Source organism: Nicrophorus vespilloides, unplaced genomic scaffold (genome assembly GCF_001412225.1).
Source record: "Nicrophorus vespilloides isolate i.1.1-1 unplaced genomic scaffold, Nicve_v1.0, whole genome shotgun sequence".
NCBI lineage: Eukaryota > Metazoa > Arthropoda > Insecta > Coleoptera > Silphidae > Nicrophorus > Nicrophorus vespilloides.
In genome coordinates, this window is record NW_017100100.1 from 209,727 (window position 1) to 233,788 (window position 24,062).

General features: G+C 36.7%; 1 protein-coding gene across 3 annotated transcripts; it reads right to left on the reverse strand.

The window, feature by feature from the left end:
* Positions 1-322: 322 nt before the first annotated feature.
* On the reverse strand, positions 323-13,828 carry LOC108567960 (small conductance calcium-activated potassium channel protein). Of its 3 annotated transcripts, none has more exons than XM_017928779.1 (13): positions 13,571-13,828; positions 11,181-11,406; positions 9,232-9,471; positions 5,969-6,076; positions 3,966-4,310; positions 3,724-3,819; positions 2,896-3,317; positions 2,486-2,621; positions 2,308-2,418; positions 2,105-2,232; positions 1,939-2,008; positions 1,600-1,752; positions 323-727 (listed from the first exon to the last, which is right to left on the reverse strand). In XM_017928779.1, the coding sequence occupies exons 1-13, from the start codon at positions 13,798-13,800 to the stop codon at positions 572-574; spliced, it is 2,421 nt and encodes an 806-aa protein (XP_017784268.1). In that variant the 5' UTR covers positions 13,801-13,828; the 3' UTR covers positions 323-571. The 3 variants fall into 3 exon arrangements, with proteins under 3 accessions (XP_017784268.1, XP_017784267.1, XP_017784269.1); XM_017928778.1 differs by having other exon boundaries at positions 2,308-2,421; XM_017928780.1 differs by lacking the exon at positions 5,969-6,076.
* Positions 13,829-24,062: the final 10,234 nt, after the last annotated feature.

Here is a 24,062-nt window from a genome sequence, read left to right on the forward strand (position 1 = left end):
TCCCTAATCCTCCGTCAACTCCGAAACTTATCGGCACCATCTTGGAGATATTATCGCGCGGAAGAGTTATTCAAACTTCGCGATAAGTCCTCGAGAGAAGAAAATTTTACGACAATTACGTCGCGTCAAGTTTCCGAGGAGACGCGGAAAAGAAAAGAAACTGGTGATACTCCTATTTCCATTAACTTATTATATTAAACTAGAGAAAAAGAATTGCAAGGGAGCTCAAATCCGCCTTCGATTCGCAAACTTTCTTATTGGATTCATTAAAAAGAAAATGTTATTTTACGTGCTGACGACTGTAGGTAGGTGTGCTTTTTTTTCTTTATTTCTTTGTTCGATTAAACTATCGCGGAGGGAGTACTTTAGGAATCGGGAAGTTTGCGGATCTCCATGCAGTTGAAGCATATCGAAGTCGACGAAGGATGCGAGCAGAACTAAAGGTATTATTAAAAACGCGCGCGGAGACCGCCTCCCGATTGAAGCAATGAATCGAATCCTTCTTCGCAGCTCTCATCTGTAGCTAGTTACTTTGTTGCTTTACTGTGATACTTTATTCGTCGGTGTGGAATCAGCTTTGCGTTGCTGCTATTGTAGACATAGGTTTTGTCAGGGGCGGCAGACTTGGTCCAGGCCATGGGCAGGCGGGCGGTACGCTCCTGGCTTGCTGCAATCCAGCCGCCGACTCCGGATGCAGGAAGTTGCGTCTTTGCTCCATCTTCTCCGCCTGAAACAGCCAACAAGAAATAGCATCTGTGTAGTGAGTGAGTGGTCGGGTGGAGTTTGGGAAAAGGACAATCCCAGACTGGACGGTTGCCAAGGACCAAATTATTTCTTATTTCTTAGTTTCTAGTCCGGAGGCAGATAGAGATTTATGTATTGTTTATCACTTGGGCTAATGAAAGTCCGCTCCATTAATCATCCAGCTGGAGGAGCAGTTCGCAGGGCAGACGCGGCCCATATTAATCATCTTGATAACGTCATTATCTCGGTTAATTTGATATTTTCATTGCGCCGGAGATGGCCTCCCCTTGATTCGGCTTTAGGTGTGAAATGATGAAGATGCATGAAGCCGTGAGAAGCGTCGACGCTGAGCTCGATAATTATGTCTCGTAGCAGGATAATCGCGGCGCGCCCTTTCTTCCGTTTTGCCGAAACCATGAAAACCCCGACAACCCTCATCGCAAGACACGCGCTACACCGCATTACTCAACAAAAGCTGTTGTTCGGACGAAAAGTTTACTGTCCCAAGGTGGGTTTCCTATTATTATTGCCATCATTATATTATGTTGCAGCAAAGGAAACGAAGCTTTTTTTTTGTTTCCTTCCAGTCCGCAGCGACAGCTAAGCAAAATGTCGGCACGCGATATTCACTTACATCAAACACTTCCGCTTCTATTCCCGATTAAGTACATACTGCGACGCCGGTCAATTCACTAACAGATATTTCTATTTCACTTAAGTATTTCATTTATTATTCACCAAAGCTACCAAAATTTTAAATTTACGTTCTCAATTGTTCACAAATTTTCACAAAAAATTGAATTTTCCATAATAGATTTTTGTATATGCATATTTAACAAATTTGGAGTGACTTACATGAGCTTGTATTCTAGTAGCTATTAGATCGGGTAGAAGCTCTAGCTGCTCTTGGAGTGCGACCAGCTTGTCCTCGAGCGTACCGAGCCGGTCCTCCAGGGTGTCCTGCCTAGTACTCATGTCGGACACGATCTCGTAAACGGTGTTCTGGGTCTGCAATGGACGATGATTGATTGCCGAGGTGTTAAATATTTATTTTGCATGTTGCACGTAGCGTAGGGAGGACGAGAAAAAAAAAAGAGCAAACAACGAATATATAAAACAAGAGGGGTTGGGCCCATTAGCTCATTGAGAGGGTTGGGTAAGTGTCGGCCTCTAATTATAGGCTGAATATTTTACCTTTGCCATGTCCGTAATGGTATTGGCGTTGTCCATTAATTTGCGTTGGTCCATTTTCACCTTTCGTAATCTAGAAAAGGCAGAAAAAAAAAAACAAATCCACACAAATGGGGGGAGAGTATCGTTAAATAGTTAATCGTTAATCGGTCGTGAAACGTTATCATACGCGTAAATGGCGAGCAGGAATTTGCGCTGATGGGTTCGAACTCTGCCTGGATTGACGCGTTTCACTAGCCTTGTGTGTTTGTAGATGAGCCACGTCTCGCGGAGGACGTTGGCAGCAGCGTTCTTGAGCTGCAATTAAAAAAAATGTGTGTCTCATTAATCCAAGGTAACGAGGACACTGATGGTGGTTGGGTTTGTACTCACTCGTTTCGTCAATTGTGTGTCCATCATGAAGTTATGGACATGCTTCTCCGCCCTCGTCAACTCCAACTTGCGGGACACGACCGCCACCAACAATGCGGTACAACCTGCACCCTGCAATTATTAGAGAGTGTTTGCTAGATAGCATATCTCTGTTATATAAGCGATGCATCAATCTTACCATAATTCCTGTGCTGACGGCAATGCCGCGGCCGCAGTACGTGTTCGGAACGATGTCTCCGAAGCCGACGCTCAGGAAGGTGATGGCTATGAGCCACATGGCGTTCAGCAGATTCGCGTGTTCCTCGTCGTGAAACCTGAAAGTGCGCCAATTCCATCAAGGATCGATTTCCACACTACATTTAGCATAGATTAAAAGATCATTTTTCGTTTCGTTTGACAAAGTCCAACTATTCGAACCAATTTAAGATACAATTTATACTTGTGTTGCGATACTTATCTTGCAGTTTTGATACTATTATAAAGCAAAGTGTCTTTATATTATTGGAAATAAAAGCAATTAAAGTGAATTGATTTTCTTTTGATGTAGAAGATCACTAATCTAATAAAGTAAGTAGGTGTTAGTAGTACCGTTCGCATTGCCTGAGCGTCCAGCTAGCAATTATCCAGAGTGACACCATGAAGACCAGGAGAACTGTGCCGGGACAAATAGTCATCAGCGTCTTGAGCACGAAGCGAGTATTGAAGTTTATTCGATTTAAGGCTCCTATGCTGCGAGAGGAGGCGTCCGTGAAGAGTTTGCTGTGCAACAGCATCACCCGGCATATCAAATAAAGTCGTAAGAACATAGGCAATGATAGAGGCACGTCGTATGGAACGCATTTAGAGCCGATTCCGCCGCCTTTATTAGCCAGTTTCGTGGTCCAGATGAACCGGTAGTGGCCGGGAATAGGATGGACCGCGCAGATCAGCAGCTCCATGGAGATCTGGCATATCCTTTGCCACGTCATCGCGATCCGCCAGTCATCGGCGCAATTGTCTATCATGAAAAGCTACGAACAGACGTAATAGAAAAAAAAGAAGAAGAAATATAGAGAGATAAGTAAAATGTAACCTTGTCGGTCGCCTAATGCTGTACAATAAGGTATGGGCCAGGTGAAAACGAAACAAATTCCGGTGTTCGCGTGTTCATTCCATTACCATCTGACCCAGAAATATAAACATGGGCTATTGTAAATTGTCTGTGTCTCCTTATCTTTGTGCGCCCACTCCCTTCTCTCCGCGGAATGTAAATAGTCTCATTGAAATGTAAATGTACACGAAGACATTACATATAATTCAAACAAAATATGGCATCGCGGTACCATTCATCATAAGCGTGTCACATGAACAATCCCCAAACCCATGAATGCCCCAAATGTACTGAGTGTTATGTAAATAAAAAGATGATCAACTTACTTGCACTTCTAAAGCATGGTAGGCCACGATTAGGCCTAAAAGAATCACAGTCGAAACAGATATCAGAGTTTTGAGCGCAATTGAGTAAAATTCGTCCTGCAAGACAAAGACAGAGAAAAAAAAATAGTAGATAGATGAGCACCATTGATGGTTGTGGATGGAGTGGCGGGTTGAGTGTGGTGGGTGAATGAGTGCGTTTAAACCCATGACCCAGACCGAAACCCAAAAAGCCCATTGCTTACTTTGCGATAAACGCCAGCACTTGAGAGTTCGTTCTCGATAACCATCACGATAATGCCAAACATGCCCATGACCAGGGCGTAATCACTAATCCTTTTCCGCTTCTCGAAGAGCGCTTTACGTCTGCCTAATCTGTAGCCGACGTTCGGCTTGTGCTTCAGACTGCCCGAAGAGGGTCCTTTGTAGACGCCGCCTCCGAGCTGGCGCTCTTCCATGTAGCGAGGGTAGTCCACGTGGCCGACGAGCGCCACCCCCGACTCCTCCGGCTGGATCCTGGCTCCTGCAGAATCCCGGCTCGAGTTCTTCATCGCCCCAGGGATGGACAGCGTCGATACCGGTTTTCGCAACTGCAACCGACCCGTTTCTATTTAGCCGCACAGACCATAACTTACTGCACTTCAGTTTTTTTTTTCAATTCAGAAAAAAAAAGCTCATCTAGGTTCACTAAAGGTACATCCACAGGAATTCAACAACAACAAAATAAAAACTTCATAATTATTATTATCATTAATTTTTTTTTTGTTCGTCGTTTTCAAATTGCAGTGTTTCAGGCCACTAGGACAAATACAATGGGGCGGGGGGTTGTGATATAACATAACATTTTGTTCGAAAGCAAGTTAAATATTCGTAGGACTAATTGTGGGGCAGCTTTACCTTCCAGAGATCGCAATTAGTCTGTCTTTAGTTCTATCTCTCTGGCAGATATCGCCCTCCCCACGGGTATTCTCATTATGTACACAGTGTATGCGTGTAATTGGTCAAGATTGTATAACGCTGGTAAATATTTATATACGTGGACATAAATTCTCGTGGAAAGCGAGGGAATTGCCTTTCTGCGACTTTGGACATTTACGTTTCGCTTATAACATGCTTCTTTCTTTTGCTACGCTCTTTTTCTTTTTGTGGGCAACTCCCGGTATTCTTATTGAATGCGAAATCTTCGAGATTACTCTGTCAATTCGAGATGATGGTGAGGCGGCGAGCGTAATAGAGAAATGGAAGAGCGTCAGTAAAGAAGCACGCATAGAGATACGTTAAGAGTGAAACGGATAGTTAGATTGATTGATTGATAGACAGGTAGATAAATAGATAGATAAAGAGACAGATAGTTATGTAAGTAGATAGAGTGGAGTTGCGAGAAGCAGCTAATGTGAAAAAGTGAGTCCTCTAAATCTAAAAAGGTTGGGTGTTCTGTGCAGGAGACCGGCAGATGGAGCGATATCGTCAGGAGGTCCTGCGGGGATAACGATAACGAGGCGCGATGTGGTCCTTGTACCTTGGCTCCTCCACCCAATCTGCAGTTTGGGTCGGGCTTAGGCTCGGGGGACGACGCCACACGGCTACATGCAATAAGAAATTCATGAAACCCGGTGTGCCTCCCCGTTCACTTGCCACGTTATATCGATTTCGTGACTTGACCGCATTCGTTTCCATTCTTGAGGAGGAGCCACTCATACACCTTAAACCGCATTATCCTGTTAACAAAGATTTCGACCAAATCCCGGATCGTTACCTTTACCGCTAACGTTACCGCATCCGCAGCGACGATATCACTCGGTTGTCGGTGCGACCGTGCATCGTAACTCTCTCTTTACGTAATTGATAATGAGATAGTTTGGGGGATGGTTTAATAATATTAGCGAGACTGGGATCCGGCGAAGTTCGCATCAATTCTGATTAGCGATGCGACGTTAAGTGAAATAGGAGAGCGGAAGTCGCTACTCAAATTTGCATGCGACTTCGGGATTACGTTGTCTATCAAAATGAGCTTAAATAGAAACTTCGTCTGCATCGATTTCGGAGGGCGGTTAATCAGAACTGTAGTGATCTTGCATGCACGGCGTCTCGGAGAAGATTTCGTTTCTATGCAAACAATTGAAATGGGATGTTCAAGTATAAGTGAGGCATTGTGAGAATAATAAATGTATATAAAAAGGTGTGTCAAAGGTGTGAAAGGTGTCTAGGCTGAGGCAGATTTTTGTCTAATTGAGCGCATGTTGCCCACCGTTCTCACATAGGACACTGTGTCGCTGGTAACCTCCGTGAGGGCGCGCTTCAGCCTTGTTCTGCGCGCTTGAGCCATCGTCTGGGAGGACATCAGAAGTCCAGAACCCTGTTGGATAGGATCTTATGCTCTCAAATCTTAATCTGACATCCCCCTCGTATAACAAACAAGGCCCCAATGCCACAAATCAGAAATAAAAGAAATAGTTATTTTATACCAAATGGATGGCGCCCATAATATACACAAACATAAACAAAAATTAGTCAAATAAAATTAAAAGCCTCTCACTTCTACATTTGAGACTTTTAAAGCCCTAAAACGAAGGAAATAATAATAATAATAATAAAAAGAAAACGCAGTCCGTGGCTTCTATATTCGGAGAGTAGTAAAAAGTCTCGGAATCCTTATCATTTCCACGAGAACAATAAAACGATTTGTCGGGGCTCAAATTGAATGCGCCAATCCGGATGATTTACGTCCATTTGTCCTTTGACCACACTCCGATCAAAATCATACGAAATAAAGAAAACAATTTACATAAATACATAAAGAAGATACACCTTACACATCATCAAATCTTATAGCTATTGTACTGTTGTTTTTTTTAAATATGTTTGTGCACGTTTAATGTATACAAAGCAACGGTGAATGCACTGAAAAAAAACATAAAATTATATAGAGTAACGTACTTCCGAAAGGATACGTTTTTTTTTTCAAAGCAGTCTAATTAAAGCTTATAAACCTATACATGTAAATAAATTATATCGACAAAAAAATAATCAAATAAATAGGAATTCTTGATGAGTACAGGCATTATTCGGAAAACCATTGTATCATGAATGGGGTGACCGGTGAATGGCCGCCGTTCCAATTACGCGACGGATTACTTCATTATCAGATTTTGGTGGATGCGCCAGGCGAAATGTGTGATCAATACGCCGGAAAATTGCGTAATTTAAACTATGTCAACTGGCCATGGTTCATCGACCGAATTCCACGTCGACAGATCCTTGCGTCCGCCGGTTTGCACGGATTCACTTTCGCATTGAATCAGGGACGGCGGCCGTCCTTAGGCGGAAATGAATTTTCCACCACAACAATGTCGACCTGACGTTCATATATATATATATACATTAAACGTTTTTAATTTCGAATGTACATAATAGATCTGCCATCCGGCGGAATTTGTTTCATTCCGTGGTATTAAAGTGGATTTCGTAAATGTATGTCAGTGTATAAGAGAGAGATAGAAAAAGAGAAAAATGAATGGAAGAAAGAATGAATACCTGCAATTATGTATGGATTATGATGGATGCGCCTGGTTTATATTTAAATTTTGTGTTTTAATCAAATTTTATTATATTCATGAAAAATATTTTTTTTTATTTTTTTTCAGAACGCTTAAATTATTTAAACTTTTGATTTGCCCTGAAATTTCATTTCATTTTTATACAAAAGCAAATTCAATAAAATATACAATTTATTTAGTTTTAATATCGACATGTCTATTGTTAACTACTAAATTCACATAGCTGAACAAGTAATAATAATAACAGTCACACAAATTACAATAACAAAAATTTAAACGGTTTTTACTCAAATAAAAAAAAAACTATGCAGTTAAATTTTAAATATTATTATTGTAACAATGCTTCTTGTATAATAGTTAATCGAGTATTGATGATGGTAATATTTTTGTAATTATTGATTTTGTTTAATACATATATTTTTTGTTTCAAAAAGTTTTTATCAATTTATAATGTAGTTGAGAAAGAAAAAAAGTTTTAAGTAATTGCTATTAATTTTTCCCTTTAAATAACTTGCATGAAATACAAATATTAATAGGTTATTGATCATGGCTTTATAATTTATAGCTATCATTTATTTGATAATTTTTATTATTTTGTTGCTTTTATTGTGTTTCCCTTTAAAAGAGGTCATATTGAAATGATTCCGAATGAAAAGCAATTGCAGAAATGAAATAATGATACGGAATTGACGTGTGGAGGCGGAGACGGCACATATGAAAACGGAGGCAACGGCACCTCCCGATTTCGATTTCCGCTTAATAATACAGCCTGCCGTCTACAGTAAATCCAGAAAGTTGCCGTAACTTCTATTATGTTATACAGATTTTTCCCCAATTCACTCCCCCTATTCACAAAGGGTTGCAAACGACTTTTTGTTGTGCTATTACTAACTCTTTTTTTATACCTCATTTGAATTTAACAAATAAGAAAGCTATTCCTTGTCTTTCATCTTTTGCCTCCCCTCTATGCGATGCGAATACACACATAATCCGGATCATCCGGATTCCCGGGAATTCCGATTTAAGCGGCGTCCAGATTATCCAAACCGGGTCATTACTCCGCTTCTTCATATTTTTTTTTTATTACTTTTTCGCGCTGCATAAATGTTTGGGAGATATGTGTTGAACTTTTCCCCATTAAATCTCCTTCTTTACTTCGTGCTTTGTTCTATTTGTATGTCTGTGTGCTGTATATGTTTCTAATATCGACGAATCAGATTACTAAAATCTACGCTTATCGGAAATATTACTTTTGTTTTTGGCAGTTTCATTTCTCAGCATATTTTTGTTTATAAATCTTGTTTATTTTGCTCGAGTTTTATTTATTTTTACGAGAGATGCGGATGGAATCTGTTATGGAGGGGAAAATAGAAGTAGGCGAGGAGTGCGTTGCGTAAGTACGGGAGAACAATGGAAGGGTAGTTTTTGGAAATTTGCCAATGGCGGTAAATTAGTTTAGGGGAGTGTGTGATGCTCCGGCCGTTGAATATTGTTGGTTTTGTCGGAGCTACTCATACGCCGTACGGGTTTCTGAAGGTTAAACAAACGTTCTTCCAGAGGACTATGAACCTGATACATGTTTGAATAGTCAAAGACAGTATCGATTTGAATCCAAGGGTTGTTTGCTTGTAAATTAATTTTGTGGATTTAGAAATGTGTTAAAGTGGACAAAAATCCTGTAAGGGTAAAGGTAGCTAGAATTATAGTTAGAGGCAGCCGCAGTCCAATCCAACGCATCGCAGATCAAGACAAGCCAGCAACTACGAACACTCTAATAAGGTAGTACTGTACCGTCTCAGAGGGACCACGCAATGTAGTCGTGGTGCGAAGGAAGGTTAATTACAAAAAAAAAATAGTTATCTTTACTTAAATTAATTATTAACAACTTCAAGATTTCGTTTTGTTCTGGTGCTAAAGCTTGTGTATTATTTTTTTTTGTAGTCATGCAGCGTACCTGTCTGAAATTCCGCATGGCGCCGTTGATCCTGAGGGAATCGGCTGCAATTCCCGCGATTCCGCCATCGCTGTGGTCCCGGAGCTGCCTTAGGGACGTGGAAGCCGTGGCCCCGTGGACGCAGTTCGCGCCGCAGCATGGAGCCGATGCTTCTGGCTGCGAACTTTGCCGGATAATTCGGGTACCCGGAAGTGCCGTGACCACAGCGGGTGCTGCCACTGGGCAAGAGCTGCACGAGACCTGAAGAACCGTCACCTATACTTGTGAGACCATCTGCACCCGCACAAAGAATGACACAATCCCACCGACAGCTTCGAAGGCGTGGGCCCATTCATACTTCAACATCGACTGACTGACAAGAGTCGAATTGCTTTAGAAACAATTGAAATTTTCTACAGCGTGCATCATATTAGCAGCAAGACGACTCGAGAAGTCCAAGTCGGTTTCGTTCGTTCGTTCCAAATCATTCGATCAAACGATGTTAATTCCAGTTTAGTACTAGTTAGATCGTTATTTACAGATTTTTTTTAGATAGTCAACGTTTAGGCTAGAAGTGTGGATAGATAGATAGAAAGAGAGATAGAAAGGTACAAAGAGAGAGAAGAGGGGAAATAATAACGGTAATAATAATAAAGTAGAGTGAGACACATACATACATGCTGATTGACGAAGTCCACAACCTGGTTGGGATCGAAGAGGTGCTAAAACTATGAACGCCTAAGATTCAGCACTACTAAAAGAACACATCCAAATAGGAGAGCCCTAATTCAACTAACACCGAACACCATCGCTTCTGACCTCTGCCGCCTCTGATCTCTGGATGGATCCGTGAATATATTTTATTATTCCGAATTTTAAGCGCCACCATCCGCGGTTCTCCAATACATATAATTAGAATCTCGAAATTGCGGCGGCGCGCGCCCAAAAATAAGCTTTTATATACAGTTTTATTATAAATTGTATATAAAAGGCTGTTGACTTGGGCCCTCGCCGACTCGTTCACACATTCAGATCGACCAGAGAGCTGAAGCGAGGTGGATGCGAAACCAGATTTTTGGTACGTACATCTCCATTATATAAAAACCAAATAATAATAATAATAAAAAAAAAAACCAGAGAATTAAGCCATGCACAAATTGCTCTGCCATTCAAAAATAAGAACATACAAATATAAAATTAACAAAAAATATAGCTGCTCGTTTCCATTACCAATTGATCAATGCTACTACGTGTGTGTTTTTGTGTATAATCTTTTTTCCTTGTGTGCGTGTGTTCATCATTTGCTTATATTTTGTTGTAATATTTCGAATGCTCCTTTTATATTTTTAGATTTTAGTAATGCTGACTCTTGAAAATAAGAGGATATTAGACATTAAACAAAAACAATAGAGAAAGATAGTAAAGAGTAATTAAGTAGTTACGAAAGAACAGTGAGAAGAAGTAATGAAATAAACGTAACGAAAAAAAATCATACAAATAATTATATAATATTATAATAATGTAAGTGCAGAAATATTTAAATTATTTATAAAATATATATTTATGTATATATTTCAATAAATAGGTAGGGTAACAAAAATGTAGAAGTGTTTGTGTTTTAATCGATTAATTAAATGAGTATATATATAGAGATTAATTAACGTTTGATTAAGATTTGATTTCAGAAGTATCCATTACCAAAATCACCTATTACGTACAGATAAAAGATCCCTGACGACAAGATTTGATAATTGATACCTAATTTTCGTGTTTTAAGTACGAGTACTCAGAAGTAAATACTTAATACACCACCCCGTTCCAACCCTATCTCTCTTCCAGATGGGAGATACGTCGCGTCGGAATTGGCACTAGGCCAGGGTGTTATTAATTGTTATCAGATAACCTAGGTATTACAATGGTATCCAAAAGATAAAAAAAAAATAGAACAGTGGTTCAGTCGTATTTCTTACCGGAGCGTTGAGACATGGACAGGTGCAATGATGCGCAGACCTCACGGACTCTCTGGATACAGACCGGACTATTTTCAAGGTGGAGACCGGCGTCTGCGAGGTCCTTCGGTCCAGGAGTCCTCGCGGCGAGGACGAGTGCGTTGCCAGCTGGAAAGCATTTGATGAACTCCGGTTCCTTGCCGGGATGTTCGTCGATAGGTTCTGCTTGCATCCTTTCAGATCCAGCCTGGAACAACATCAAATAATCCGGATAAGGAAATTAATTATCTCATTCCATCGGAAAATTATTAACTCGAATCAGAAACAACTCCCACGTGCAAATACAATTACTTATTTTCACGGTCGCTTGTTTTAATTAAATCCCATTCCTTTTCCATCTTTTATAATCAATTTAAAATGAGAAAAACCGACTAAAGGAAATAACTCACTGTTATTATATTTCTAATGTAATTTGATAACATTTTTTTAAATTAATTTAAAGCATCTTCAAGAATATACTTAAAGTTTTTTTTTATGTGCAGTTAAAATAAATTTAAAACATATAGAAAATACAATTAAGGATAATTTGTAGAAAAAAAAAACAATTATAAAAATCAATCATATATTTCAATAAACGTGAATGCGCTTCAATAATTCTGTCTCATTAACCTGAATGTAAAAAAAATATATCATTATAATACCCAACTTTGCTATCTGACGCACCAATCCATATATAAATCTATTGAATGGAGATTTAACTTTAATGTTTTGCTGGTCATTTTCTCAAATTGCTTCCATGTTTTATGGGAATCACGAGGAAAACAAAAAGCTGTTTCTTTTAAAACGCTCCATATATCATTGATTTCCTTCTTTTTTTTTTTGATGTGGGCTATTACTCCAAATTTACGATGGACATTTATGTGTTGTCATTCCAACGATTTTATTCCCTCCACCTTTGATTTTAGTTTTAAATAAACAACCCTATCTGCAGTGATTTTTTTTTTCATGATACATTTTGTGGATGTCGCTGCAGATTGATAAGATAAAAGATGAAAAATTGTAACTGAAATTGATGTGTTTTTTGTTTGATCGAGCTTACATTCTTGTTTAATGAATTGTGATAAATTCGAAGTGATTGAAAATAAATGGATCAGAAACTTACAGGCGATTAATGATATATTCCTATTATACTATAAAAGTTTAATTTCGTTTGTGAAATTGTCGCTTTTGCTTTGAATGTATTTTTTGTTATATTTATGATGCTGTATATACATGTATTGTTTAATAAATTGTCCTGTTTAGGAGGTGTCCTGGATAGATGAAAAACAAAATCAGGATAGAAGTGGATGTGGTGTTAATAATTAAGGACGGCCGACGGTGACATTTTATTCTTTGCGGCCATTCAATGTTTGATGACGATTAGATCCGAAACACGGTTAGGGCGTGTTTACTGTTAGTAATGACAAATGCAGGTAATGTCGACCCAAAATATAAAATTCATTTAAGTCTCGAAGGGCCACGTGCTTAACGTATGAATAATATATTGATGCGGAAAAAAATGATTACCATTAATTGATTCTATAAATATTTTATATCCATATATTGTAGCCCTTCTGGCCAACCCTTACAACATCCTTATTCATTAAGCGATGGCTTATCGCGTTTCTATGCAAATATATTTGATGCATAAATAAATGGCACTGTAATAAGCAGAGAAACGGGCTAGGTAGGATTATGCGCCGCAATCCCACGTGCGGATCCAGCACAAAGGGCACTTTGTGCGAAAGTTAGTTTCATACAAACTTATTATCATCACCAGTTCACAACAACAACATCACAAAAATAATAACTATCTGCTTTGATGCAGAATGTTGCCTGCTATTAATTAGCGATTGCCGTTAATTAAAGCTATATACTCATATGCACGCTAATTATTAATTAGTCTTTGATGAACACGACGCGACGCGAGGCTATTGTCATTTGCTATTGGATTTATAATTCACGGTAAGTTGTTCATTCCGAGTTGACGCGATTGTCGTTTCTGCAGCCGTTGCTTTAATGGAATTTTAAAGCAGCAATTAGGTGAATATACATTGGCCAGGTCGGTGTTTTGTAGTCTGGAACGTATCTACAGCATTCCCCGTGGATTTTTACATTCATCCCAAAACTCTCTGAATACAGACTTCGCTCTCGAAATAAGTGCTCATCTATGTTATCTATATTAGAAACTTTCACCATTACAAACCTCATCTCCATTACAATTACTGCAATCATTGTCAACCATTATTTCAACAAAAACATATCATTATACATCTTTACTATTGCTGTATATGAAGATAATACGGAAATCCAGAAAGCAAGTTCCAAATATCTTAAATGTGTATAAATATGTCAATTAAGATGTATTATACCTGCAGTGTAGTTCGATGTCCGGTACCGATCTGGTGCTGTTCTCCTCCAAGCAGAGTGATCCATCCTCCTCGCTATCAGAAAACACGGATAATTGGGGATGGTGACTGGAGACTAGGAAGGTCGTGCATTCCTGTCTCATCAGCACCGGTTTCGAGCAGTTGGAGGGCGATGGAGCGCTCGTCAAGGACGGCCCGACCAGCAGACTCGCCGTCTCGTCCTGGCTACTCATGGTGAGCCCTTCTATCGCCTCCTCAACCCTAGAACCAAATCACAAATCAGCTAAAATCAAGTGGACACTGTCATTGTCCTACAGTGCTACAGTCGACGTGCTATTCGAACAATTGCGCGAATTTGCATGTCCCCACCAATCCAAACAAGGATTCAATTAGAACATCGACAATTAGATGTGTGGTCGTGTTCCAGTTTCTATCCGATTCGATATCATTCTGCGTGTGTTCACAATTATTCACTGGAAATTCAATTTGATTTCATAACTGTATTTTTTTTTCTTTTCGTAGACACGCTCTCTCTCTCTTATAAATTATGCGATAGGGGCAAAGTGAAAGCGGAAGCGTTGCAAGAGGGTGAATTAAATGTTAATATTCCGTCTTGCGCCTCTCTCGGAATTTTTTCCTTAAGGAATTCGCTCGAAATCAATATATCCGCACTGCATATCTTTAGACACTGTTCAAATCGATCACTACAAAAGTCATTTTTCAGATTTAAAAATAAATTTTAATCGAAATTTACAAAGAAAATATATAATATTTATTTCGTATAAATGTAAAATATTATATAATTTGATAACACCAACTTGTGAAATACCTCGCATAGTGCGGTTTTGAACAATCTGGATTTTGGTTTGAAAATTTCAAAGGATATTCAATTTTTATTGAAAAATAAATTATCTTTTTGTGCGGTTTATTTTTATATGTATTTGTCGAATCAATGATAAAATTAAAGCAATTAACTTAATAAGGACGATTGGCGGATATGTTCACTATATCATTTATTTTATATAAAATGATTGTGTTTCATTGTAAAATAGAAAATCTGGATTAGGATTTCTGTAGTATTTATTTAAATAATAAATTGAAATTAGAGTGAAGGGATGATTCTTGTTGTAAAATCAAGGGAAGTTCAAAGTGTGTCAAGTAGATTTACGTTTGAAATTCTGCTCAGATGGGTTGCGAAAGAGAAAATGAGCCAGTAAAGATAACACCCCCGACCCCACAGCGTGCTGCTATACGCTATATGATCGTTGCGTAATCCGTTTTTGGAAACTGGCAGCTGTAATCCCCGTCGATCGGTGCTAGAAATAAATACTTGCCCCCCGATATAGGTTCCGATTACTGTTGTGGATATGGAATTCCGAGAAGGATTAAATTTGTGACAACTGTGTTTATTATTTGGGGGGGTGGCGATAGAAATGATAATGTTCGCGTTGATGTTTATATAATACTGGTGAAAAGTTTGGGCCTTTGCGTGGCTTAGCGGGCTTTATAATTGTAGGTGGTTTCTAAAAGGAATCGACGGCCTGGAAAGCCTGGGGGCGGTCGACTTGACAATTACATTGCGGATTTGCAAGTACCCTGGGGGTGTTAACCTCGCGGCCCCTGAACTTTTCACTCGAAACAAGCCGGTACAAACGCATACAAACATGCAAACGATGGGGACGGGAGGTGGCTTTGAGTTCAATAACTTCGCTTTTGGTTTTCAGCCGGTGGCGAGCAAATAGTGTGCAGCCGCGCGGTGCACGTAAACTGAATTATTTATTCCCTGAAGTCGACTAACTTAAAGAACAGGTAATTACTACTGTTTCCTCTGCTCGCTCCGCGTCTCCTTAATAATGGATCGACCAATTAAAAATGCACACTAATAAGGTCCTCGAGACGTCTCCTTTTGGTCCTTCCGGGAACTCATTATGCGCATAAAGTTTACAGATATCATGCGTCAAAGACGTGTAATCAAATCCAAGGATAAAACATTACATATCACCATATACATTCTCAATTGCTCTAAAATTAATCATCTTAAATTTATTGGAAATTTAGAATTCAAATCAATACTTTCCAAATACAATCTTAATGAATCACATCCAGCAATTGTCCTTGACATATCCTTCATCTTATATACACACTATTTCCACCTCAATTTCAACATTATAAAACTTTTTTTTCCATTATCCTGAAATTTATTTTATGAACCAATATTCAGAAAAGCCCTATTTTCTTTTTCAAATTTTAGATTTAGAAACTCTCTTTTAAAATGAAGTTGAAACGTTTTTTTTTGTTGTTATTCATATTTTTCCTCATCCACACTGTGTGATAATTAATGAATTTTTAAGTATTGATTTCCACACAATTCGCAAAGTGCTTTATAAAATAAATAATTTTCTTACATTTTTAATATAATGAAGGGGTGTATTTTTAAATACAAAAATTCAGCAAAGTCAAATTTATTTCAAAAAGTATTTGATAAAAGAAAAATACTGATATAAGATACACTTGGTTCTCTTTTTATGCGGTAGATACGTTCCACATGAAAACGCATAAAAATAAATCGCACAAAAAAAGGACTAGACACACGTATAAAAATAAAGGATACGTTCCATAATTTTTTAAAATCGCATAAAACTAAATCAATGAGTTAAAATATACCGAAAATCGCATAAAAAAGGGTTTATTAAATTTCAGAAAAATAATTAGTCTTACTATGTTCTTTCTGAAATGTTTAATCATAATTTTATAAAAACGTTAACAATCATAGACAAGTTTATTTAATTTCAGAAAAATATAATCTTAACATATTCTTTCTAAATTTATACGGAAAAATTTTACAAAAAAAATACAGAAAATTTTTATGAAACTTAATCTTTCTTCACATTTTTTTCTTTAGAATTATCGTCGCTATATGAGAGTTTTCGGCATAATTTGCGAACTGGTTCGAAATCACTTTCATCACTAGAAAAGATAGTCAGCATATCAGATGTATATCCTGAAGATAATGATTCTTCACAAGTAAAAATAATCTCAACTTCGCATGTTGATTTTTTCCCTTTGACAGTATAATGAGTGATTAAACTTTGCGATGGCTCTGCTATTTTTTTTGTACAATTTCTGATATCCAGAAATGCAATTCTGAATCTCGCGTTGAAACTTGAATGCTCGTTCAGAATTATCATCTTTTTCGATAAAATGGTTTGCCAATTTGTGTCAAAACGTGTCGAAATGGCCTAAAATAGTTATTTTAAAAAAATGCTTCTTGAAATAAAAACCGCATAACTTCAAAACCGCATAAAAAAAGTACGCATAAAAAGAGGACCGAATGTAGTCAGACTAAAACGAATATACGTTGGGAATGTGAGACTATTAATGGGACCCTTGGTGATCATACAATATTCAGTGGGAAAGCACAGGATCGAAGCTCCTTCCTCCCAGGTTTTTCTTTATTTAATCCTGAGTGTATTTCATTTATAAGTAAATAGACGAAAGTAACGGAGTAAAACAAAAAGAATACAAAAATATCATTAAAAAACATTCCATGTTGCGATTATTTTTGTTTGTTCTGTTTGTTTATAGTCGCTGTGCAACATCTCTTTCGTCCATATGGTTATCATAACATATTCTGTGCCAGACCGAACCGTGCATATACTGCCATTAAAAACACCGGTGCCGGATGTTTCTTTTTTTTTATTATTATTTCATGTGTATGTGTGTGTATTATTTCAATTACGTAGTTACCGCGGAAATTTGCTCAGGAAAAATATGTGCGTTTATTTTTGTAAATTTGTTTTCAAATTTATTGTACGACCATTATTTACAGTCACATATTTTACTGAGGAATGGAATTTTTAAATTTATGCATCTCCTTCATGTCATGACATATAACCTTTTGCGAGGAATACTTTCATACATATATGACAACTTTAACTGACATATTTGTATTATTATATCATTACAGTCTATAACATTTAAAGAACTTTCGCGGTCTTATACATTTCTATACGATTTCATTTCTATTGAAATTTTTCAAATTTATTTAATCTGTAATATTTTACATAATTAAATAAGTTATTAAGAAAGTAAATATTTGCAATGCTTATAAGTAAAACATCCTTAGTAAATTAGGATGAATGCAACATCGAAAATTTCCTTGCGTTGAATGATGTAATGCGTTGTTTGTTGAGCTTCATTATAACGCTGAAAGTTAGGAGAACTCGCAGGACAATGTTATATAATAGTATTGACTTAAGAAGTTCAACAATAGGAAACTGCAGACATCGTATTATTAGGTATAAATTTATAAATAAACAAAATTAAAATTTAAAGAAAATTAAAAAAAGATTTATAGATAAGATTTCTCTTAAAAAATGAAATTTGTAAAAAAAAATTGTTATATAACCGAATATGGGGTTGTAATTCTTGTTGTGGTTTTGTGTGTAAAATTAGGATGTTATTTGTAGGTAGTTGAGATGTATTGCTTGTAAGACCGGAAGTTATGAGGATCGGGTAAATGAAGAAGAAAGGAGACGGCCTTAAATTGCAGGATGTCACGTGCACACGTGTCGTCGAGGAGGCAGGAAGAATGTGTCGTTTCGCTGCGCCCAGACAAGGATTAGAATTCACGGCTCGAATGAAGAAGAAGAAGAAGAAGTTACAGAGGTTCCGGTTTTTACGGACCCCGTTTAAAGCGCCACTTGCGAAGATATGTGCAGACGAGGATACCATAAATGTTTATGTAACTTGTCGACCGTAAAAATGCTATTGCAAGGATGGAGGCGAATTATCCCCTTTCAAACATAACCTTGGGGTGTATACAAAAAAATACAAGTAGAAGACAAAGGGAATATGATGAATTTTGAGGAAAGATAAATATTGTGTTGATGTGATTACATTAAAAGCAACCCTTTGCTAAATAAAAAAAAAATAATAAGAGAAGAAGACGATAAAGAATGTGATGAATTTGGGGAAGCAAGAATGTCTTAATGTGATGCAATTTGTTTATTTTCAAAATTAAACCCTTGGCAAAATATTACCCCAATAAGAATAATGGAGGAAGTAGATAGATAAAAAGTAGAAGATTAAGGAAAAAAGGGATGTGATGATTGTCAATGCAAAATAACGTACATTAGAAATATTAATTTATAGGGATGTAGGTTGCATCAATGGAGATACAGCAATTATTCCCTTTGAAACATAACATGGGGTGTATATAATAATACAAGTAGAAGACAAAGGGAATATGATGAATTTTGAGGAAAGATAAACATCGTGTTGATGTGATTACATTAAAAGCAACCCTTTGACAAATGCAAAATATAAAAACAAATATAAGAAAAGAAGATAAAGGGTGTAATAAATTTGAGGGAGGAAGAATGTGTTAATGCGATGCAATTTGTTTATTTTCAAAATTAAACCCTTAGCAAAATATTACCCCAAAAAAATAATGGAGGAAGATGAAGGAATGAAAAATATTGTGTTATTTGTAGATCTTAAAAACACATTCTTAATGAATTTAACAAGCTTTAAATGAAAAGTAGAAGATTAAGGAAAAAAAAGGATGTAATGATTTTTAATGGAAAATAACAAAGTCTAGAAATATGAATTTATAGGGATGAAGGTTGCATCAATTGAGATACAGCAATTATATTTTGTTTTGATGTGATGCAATTTGCGGACCCTCATTAGTGGTGCAAAATCAATAAAGGGGCGCATTACCTGCGCCCGTTGCGTAAGCGTCGGCGGGGCGCAACGGACGGGAAGAAGGAGCAATAACAGCAACAAAAAAACGTAGTAAAGCGCGAGGGAATGGAAAAATAAAAACACGATGGGAATAGCGTATAGATGGGGGAGCGCTCCGGGTTGAAACTGAACGATGTAATTAATCCGATTAATTGGCCGATGAGTTCGCGGCTGATTGAATCTGCACCTCGTTCGAGCGAAAATATTAATTAAGAACGACTCAATCGTTGTTGCCCGTAGCGCTCCGAAAAAAAGTTAATGAATGAATGGAGAAGAGTCGAAAAAATGATTAAAAAAAAATTGAAAATTTTTTGGCGTCTGTTAAGAATGTTTTGCTGTTAATCCTTCATCACTGGCATCTCACAGATTCCAAGCGAGTAACGGAAGATTAAATAACCAATAAATCTTAAACTGGTATTTTTTTAAATTTTAATTTATTAGAAGATTTTAATACAAGCTGTTTCACAAATTCATTTCAAGATTGGAATGAAATTCAGTAAAATCTTCATTTATATGAGGAATAATAAAAGTGCATTTATTATACGACGCTTTTATACCCAATATACATTTCGTTTTTTAATTAGTATTGAATTCCATAGAAAATTGATTAAACGTAAAGTTAGTTTAAGTTTCGATTAAAATAGGTTTAGAGGTTAAGTTTCATGAGATTAAATTAATTAAGTTTGTTTTATGTTAGATTAAGTTTTGTTAAGTTAGTTTAATTGAATTTTCTTAGAATAAATGCAAATTATTATTTGACAATTGAATTCGAATTTATTTGTTCATTAAAAATTTAATAATTTTGTTTTGTTCATTCATAGTTTTACTAAAAATTAAATTATTTCAGTATTGATTTGGAAATAATTCGAATGCATAATAAAATCAGTTAATGTATACACAAATAATTTAATAACATTATCAAATAATTCTAATACAAACATAAATTTAATTGAGAATTGTAATTTAGTCATTTTATATAAGAAATATTTCATAATTAATGTATAGTTTTTTTATTAATTAATTGTCCATATAAGGATTTGTTTGGCGCTTGCAGCTGTAGTTGTTTCGTCGTCACGATTTGAGATAATTCGTGCCAATACAAGGATTGTTTTAACACTACTGGGAGATTACGCAATTTAAACGTTTTAGTACCGCTTTTAGTTACACGTTTTCGTAACTATATAAAGCGATTTTTAAATAATAATAATAACATTATTACCGAATATGTAAATGTTAATTTCATTTGCATTTAAATTTGTCTAATATTGATAACAGTAAAAAAATGTTAATTTTATTTAAAATTTAATGAATTTTTATTATTTTGTCACTTACAAAAAATTTAATTTAACTAGAAGTAATTACAGATTTTTTTTATTTAAAAAGAAAATATATTTATTTTATCTATTGATGTAATTCTATTGTTTTTGCAATCAATGTTGTTATTATTTAAAATTGAATGAAAATCTCTTATAAATGATTTACTATTATTATAGTGGAAATCGTATAATCAAAATAACAATAATTATAATAAAATACAAAATAATTAATAATTTCGGTTATCGAACAAATTATAATAATTAATGTTTAATTGCATTGTATTTTTTTTTAATTAGTTTTCAGTGGATAAGACAAGAATAATTTGCATGTCGAGTCCACCATAAACACAACTCCTGAAATTTGACGTCGCGTGCATTTGTATGAACCATCGTCAAGCTAATTAACCCGACGGGTTGTACAAGCTCCCAACACTACCCATTGGTTGATGATACCTTTTTAATGGTGTTCCTTGAAGAACAGGATAGCCTTAATGAACAGCGAAGACAGGCGATTGGTATTGTATGTGCGCGGTAATTGGGTCAGTGCATGCCACCCCATCAGATGATTTTCCGCTTCGAATCATCCCCCTTCCCTATTAAACTCACTTTAATTTCAATTAAGTGAAAACACTAATTTCGGCGCTTTCAATAGAAAATCGGCGAAAATCGAAAATCTCCTTATTATTTTTTTTGTATTTATTCAGCACACTGTTTTGTTCTCTATTTCAATGCGCTAAATTTAGCCGCCCCCCATACGGTTTATAATTTTCGCAGTTAATTCAGCGCTTTTGTTTAGGCCGAAATGTGCATAAAGTTGTTTAAAACTCCGGGAAATGTCAGTCCGTAAAGCACACACCACATGTCTGGCCAGTTTACGGAATTGCTTTTCCCGTTAACCGGTTTTAATGCTAACAGGCCGATCTCCCAAACAAATACGGAATGCATCAAGGAGATTGCATTTTCCGGCGCCCCATTAGCGATTCGTATCGGATGGAAAATTGCAGGCGGCGCGCGAAAATCGTTTGCGATGCATTTCATTTCCATATTCATTTCTCATTGTTACCACCCCCGCCTCTCAAGTGTCGGATTAATGCAATAAGCATTAACGTGAAAAGCTTCGTAGTTTTATGGATGAAAATATATTTTATTCAAAAGGGCGCGACATAAATTTCAACTTTATGCGGGGAGGCGGCTTTTCGTTTTTTTTTTTGACTCCTTCAAAGCCGACGCGATGTACTTTATGTACTCTCGCGGTATTAAATTCTCCGGACCTGTAATAAACCACCGCCCTAGAGACATCATCCTGGGAGGTAGTAGGTGGTAGCCACACCTGAAACTACAATCATTATCCTTTCAGTTTAAATTCGAATGTGACTTTGGATCTGAACAAGTAACCGAAAGCGCAGTAGTTTTTCTTCGAGAAGTAATCTGAAGTCTTGCCGATCCAATTCCCAAATGCTCGTGGAAGTGTATCTCGAGTTATCGAATATGGACTGTAGCTTCAACCGCTGAAATCGTTAACTGAACACTTGAATAAATGGAACGCGCTCCGCATTCGAACGAATCTTTTTCCTTTACACCGGTTTCCGCCTTCTCTTCTACCAAAAATAAATTATCACTCGACGTCGCTTCCGGAATAAAAGAATGTTATCCCGCTCCGCCCTTTTTCACAGATATTCCCAGCGCGGTACTTCAGAACCTGTTATTCATGGAGTTCGCAAAAGTGTCTGTCTTCGTTTCGGGAATATTGCATTTTTTTTATCGTGACACATATTAATAACAAAGAACTCTCGAATTATAAACATTTTCACTGTCAACATTATGAAACAATACTGATGGTATTACAAAATTTTGAATTTGTACCACTGACGCCGTGCGATTATTGTCGAAATAAAAAAAAAATACTCATTATATAAAATCTGATGGAATTATACAAGTTTAAATACAATAATTGTTGAAAATCTTCTGTACCTTAAATTAAATTATGGAGAATTGATGATGTATTCATTTAAAAACTTTTCTTACACTCAATATTGTGTTTAAATCTTGATAAATTTATTTAAGTTGAGAGAAGTTGTTTGAAATTTGGAAACAAGTTTATGAACATGCGACAATCATAAAAATAATCATATTCCAAAAATATGGAAAAATGTTGAAAATTCTTTGAGTTTAATGACATAATAAAGTGAAGAAAAATATTGGATGAAAATAGAATTATTAACGTTATTATTGAAATGAAATGCGAATTTTAGTCATGGGTATTTTTAAAGATTAACAATAGTGGTGACTGCAATAGTAAATGGGTTGAAAAATGTGGTAATTCGATTTAATTTTGGACATACCGAATGCTCGTTTTTGCAGTGTAAACAAGAGCGCCGGGCAATAAATCTAAATTTAGCAACGAAATATTATGAGGCATTTTCTTTCTGCCGTAACGAGCGGTGTCAGATGCGGGATTTGAGCTTGGAGGAAGGAATGATGCGGTGATATTCAAAGCTCGCGATGAGTTATGTTAAAAGGTGGTCGAAACCATCTGGGTTAGGGTTAATTTGAAGTTATTGCATATGATAGGAGGATAGGGGTGGCTTTTGCGTTTCTACCGTAATCAATACCGGGGTAGTTGTAATTAAGATACATTTCCCGTGGATGCAATAAACATTTTACAAGTGCCCCCAATTCGATACAGAAAGCGGCAGCAATAAAATCGAGCCGTTTGTGATTAATTTATAACCGGAATAAACGATCGATTCAGTTCTTGACAATGTTCCATTGTTTATTTATGAAGTTCCTATTGGTTTAAAAGCGAACGAAATATACAAAAACACATGTAGAACAAAGGGAAAGCGCATAATTGGAATCTGCACTTCACAGAATCGATAGATGACACTTGTTTTGTTATTTTTTTTCAATCATTTTGTTGGTGAAAGTTGAAATTTGCTCGATGGGTCAACCAACGATTTTCCTGGCTTTTATCCCTTGCATGGCTACAAACAATTGTTCCAGGCGATTAGCATTTCGAGACTCTTTATATATCGCCTTTATTGTGTCCTGTTTTCTTTATGTAGCTGCAGAGATTTATGAAATGTACGCTAGACTGGCTTATCAAATTTTATTCACATGCACGCGTCCATTTCACGATTCTGCTCACAAACAAAAGTACAAACAAAGATGGCGAGAGCAGAAAACAAGTCTTTTATTACCCAAAGGATTGTTCCATTCCATTAGATTACTTGGGAGTTGTTGCCCTCGGATAATGCATGGTAAAATATTCGTCGGAAAAATAGGAAGATTTTTCATCTTTATTGCTAGGGTCGGGAGGTCGTTTGAATGGGAACCAGCGAGTTTGTTTCGCCGGAAAAACAAATTGCAATTGATGAGGGCGATGTTTGCGAAAAGGGGGCATCATTACCTGCTTTATGTCGTTCGTCTTT